The sequence below is a fragment of the Netta rufina genome, assembly GCF_964035555.1.
Source record: "Netta rufina genome assembly, chromosome: 26".
Lineage (NCBI taxonomy): Eukaryota > Metazoa > Chordata > Aves > Anseriformes > Anatidae > Netta > Netta rufina.
The window spans coordinates 1524797-1529007 of NC_140150.1; the positions used below are offsets into that span (position 1 = coordinate 1524797).

Here is a 4211-nt window from a genome sequence, read left to right on the forward strand (position 1 = left end):
CACTAATAATTACTAATATGATAACAAATCACAGAATGAGTGACCAAAACCACTGGTCTCACTTGCTCTGGGGGAAAGCATTGAGGATGCTCTGGAAATGTGTATGGAAAGGGAAGGTTCAGATCTGCTTTCTAGGCCTCGTACATTCAAATGCTGCCCTGCTCTTAGAGGGGATGCTCACCTCTGCAGAGCTCAGGGCTCTGCAGGGAGATGCTCCCTGTTGTACCGCACCATGTCTGCGCCCTGGAGAGGTCCCTATGCAGGAGCAGACCCCTCGTGCCAGCTGAGCTCTGCGTGTCCAGACGCACACGTTATGTGGATGTTGGTGTTGGCCACTAGCTCGGTGTAAGTTTTGTCTGCTCTCTTGTTAGTTTAATGCACTGCATGCTCTGGCTCTCCCTCCCCAGGGAGGGGAGGCTCTGCACGACTACGCAGCAGCAACATTCAGAGGCACCTGAACAGCGGCGGGTGCTGGTGGCCCCACAGTGGCTGTGTGTTTCCAGCAACCAGCCCGTCCTGCTGCGGGGTGAGCACGGCTGTGCTCAGGAAGGGATGGCCCAGTCGGTGCCCGGCGTGCCCTGTGTCCTGCCCAGCCCTCTGCCACAGGAGCGATGCCTTCGAGGGGACGCCGGTCCTGTGCTAGCGGGATGCTCTAACGCCTCGTCACGCTGGTGCTGGGCCGCTCCCCACAGTCACAACCTGTTTTGTTTCAATAATGTGAGAAGGGGGGAGAAAAGATGGAGGGAAGGTGTCCTGGAGCCTACTGGGCATCCTCCTCTGCCTCCTCCGAGGCGTGTGGGTTCTTCCCATCGTTCTGGATCAACTTGACGATGTGCGTCAGGTCCAGGCTGCGGGTGAGGATGTCTAGCAGCACTTCGTCCTTCTGTACACCCTCCATGAACTCCTCCAGCGAGAGCTCACCTGCAAAAACACGGTCAGAAAAGGCTCATCAGGCCCTGCAGCCTCTAAGCCAGTCCAGAGGAGCTACAGGCACAGGACGAAAAATGAGGCCCTCCCTGGGTACCATATGGCCCAAACCCCCCGCAACTAAACCCTGCCCAGCACAGATGGTGACGTGGAAGGGGAGTGGGAGCTAAACCTTGGCAGAGAGCCCAATGTCCTGCTATTTGGGGACATCCAGCTTCTAGAACTTGCGGGGAAGGAGGAAGGTGAGGGCAGTACTTGGCGTTGCATAAGGAAGTTCCTCACCATCTCCATTTATATCGATTTTATCGAACACCATGTTTGTGAATTCCTCAGCTGTCATCGTATCGTTGCAGCGGTTGATAGCTCGGATGGCCTGCAGGGAGAGGAGGACACACGGAACAAGTAATGAACATTATGCATATTTATATATCTATCAGTAAAAGTGGCTAAGTGGTCTGACAGGAGAGACCAAACTTTTTTCAGTCTTTTATGTTCTGAAAGGAATAAATCAGTCCTTTCTAAAAAAGCTGGAGATTAAAATCACTTTAAAATGCAATCAATGCATTAAAAGATTAAGTGGGCACACTGGGATAAGCTAGGAGCTGTTCACCTCTGAAAAGCCTTAGATTAAATTTAGATGCTTATCTCAGCCTGGGTTTCAGTGGATGTGGTGGAACAACAACCTGCCACCAGAAGGCAAGGGCTCGCTGCGTGCCGGGGCGTGCAGGTGCCGCGGGGAGGTGCGGGGCAGTGAGGCCAAGACAGGTCCAGCGAGGGCGGCCGGTCTGCTGGGGAACCGGCAGAGGACAAGCAGGGGTTTGGCCAGTGCCTACTAATTTACCAGGGAGGTGTCTTTTGGGTTGGAATATTCCTTTTACAGCCTTTCTGTCTACCAGTGTCTAATAACCATCGTCTGGGGAAGAAAGGGAAAAGCTGAGCCCACTCACTTTGATGATGTTCAGCAATTCTCCTCGGTCAATGCAGCCATTCCCATCTACATCGTAGAGCTTGAAATACCATCGCAGCTTCTGATCCACCTTCCCTTTCAGGACCAAGCTCAGGGCTGCCACATACTCCATAAAGTCTATGTAGCCGTCCTGAAAGCAGAAGGTGAGAAGCTGGGTGAGATTCAGAGCTGGGCAGGGATGTTGCCGGTCACTTCTGGCAGACCCCACTGACAATGCCACTTCCCCATATTGGGAGGGCTCTGTTTTAACCCACAAACAGCCATTCGTTGTGTGCTAATAATGAACGAACACAACAAACTCCACTCAATGTGTGCTCCTGGGTTGGGGACTAACAACCTGGAAAGCCACCCTGTGCTAAAGGAGTCTCCTTGTGCAAAGCAGCGGTAATTCAGAGGTCAAAGAAGAACATGTCTATGCAGATGAGCCCTGATGGATTACCTAATGTTTCACACTTCAGTTCTTTTTTGCTGTAAAGGGGCTTGCAAACCTCTGTGAGAAAAGTGAACCCGGGAAGCAACTGACACCCTGCTGACGTCTTGGCACAGGAAGGCCCTGCTCCTTCCCTGGGCCATTTGTGCATCTGGTTCACTCTTGATCATGTCAAAAGCACGAAGTTTTATCTCTGACTTTCTCTGAGGAGAGTTTGCCCACCAGCAGCTCACTCCGTGGTGATGGGAATGTCCAGGAGGGTCTCTAGCCCAGGTTGCAGTACCAGTGCAAGGCTGGCCTGGGGCGAGCTCCTGTGCCACCAGCCTGCTTCCACGTGCTGCCCAGTGACATTCACCACTTCTAGGAAGTTTGCTGAAATGCCTGGTGCTGGCACTGCAGAGCGATTCGGTAGCACGTACTGTTGATTTTGGTACCACACACTTTGCACTGAAAGCACTTCAGTGGAAAACGGTACCTGCCACAAAACCATGGGAAGACTTCTGGAGAGGATAAGGCAGCGTCTTGTCAATGAACAAAGCCACGGACTGCCCCCTGGGGCCAATTCCAGAGGAAATCTGCTCTGCTCCACTGCTGCAAGATCGGGATTAGGAGCAAATCACTGCTGAGCCCCTTCCCAGCCAGGATTTCCTGAGCATCAATTCCTTTTCCAGGCACACATTCAAACACCAGGCAGCGAGCAAGGCAAAGCCCTAGGCACAAGTAAAATCACCTGAAGGATTTACAGCCTAAATTGTATTATTTTCAGTGGGATTAAGTCCATGAAGCCATCAGACATACTCCTCATCTCACAGGAGATCCCGCACCGCTTGGGCACTCTGGCAGCCCTGCATGCAAACCTCTGCTGGGAATGGCAGCACACAAAGTCAATGAAACTGCAATCCATTTGTAATTTAAAACAATAGGAAAACAAATCCAGTCTGTTCTGCACACCATAGCCCATGCCGTGCTGGGTGGCTCAGGAGCTGGTTGTTTCTGCAGGAGGACAGCCCATGTTCTCATATGCCTCTCACTTTTTGGTTCCTCTCTGCCACAACATTAGGTATTTAGGGATTTATTTATTTATATATTTAAGGGCACTTCATTTTAAAGGGATCACAGCCTGCCAGGTAAAACCCCACAATTCTGATCAATTAAAATTAAAAAGGAAATAATCTGTGGAGAGTCTCTTCTTCCAGAACAGTCAGCAGGTGAGGAATTTCTGTTAACGGGTATCTTATACCCATTTTTTCACATTACTGAGCTTATTTTACAATTTATGAGGCAGCAGAGAATCAGACCACACACTTTTAGAGGCACATTTATACCTGCTAACACCCAAATACTACACATGCGATCTCACACACAGAGCAGAGCACAGCCAATCTGCAGCAGGTCGAGTGGGAAGGACAATATTTACCTTATTAAAGTCAAACGTCTCAAACATTTGCTCAACGTATTTGTTCGCTGATGGACTCAGGTTTTTCAAGCCAAAAAACTGCTTGAACTCGTAGAGGGTGAGCTGGCCCGAAGGACACTCCGTCATGAACTTCTTGTACCACTGGTGGCACTCGGTAGCGCTCAGCTCCTCCACGGCTTTCCCGTCCATGTTCCCCATCTCCACACCAAGCGCCAGTCACTTTGCAGCCCAAATGGAAAATCTGTGGATGTTTGCTGAAGTTCTGGAGGCTTTCCTTTAAATTTTGCTTCTTGCCTTTAAAGTCCAAGTGTCCCCAGCGTTGCAGGGATCACAGTGTCGGAAAAAAGAATTGCCTTGTGCACTGACTGCTGCGATTCAGTGCTGGCGGTGATGCACACAGGGGTCCTCTCTCTGCCCAAGCAAATTTAAAAGCACAAAAAGAGCACAGAAAAGCAGACCGGGGGGTGACA

The 4211-nt window shown here is 50.7% G+C and overlaps 1 protein-coding gene across 1 annotated transcript; it reads right to left on the minus strand.

Moving 5' to 3' along the window:
- Nucleotides 1-760: 760 nt before the first annotated feature.
- Nucleotides 761-3939, minus strand: LOC311218873 (guanylyl cyclase-activating protein 1; the record flags this gene model as incomplete). The annotated part of the gene is made up of 4 exons (XM_084301750.1): nucleotides 761-921; nucleotides 1210-1300; nucleotides 1875-2024; nucleotides 3742-3939. 4 exons carry the CDS (start codon nucleotides 3937-3939, stop codon nucleotides 761-763), a joined length of 600 nt encoding a protein of 199 aa, XP_084157876.1.
- Between the last annotated feature and the right edge of the window lie 272 nt (nucleotides 3940-4211).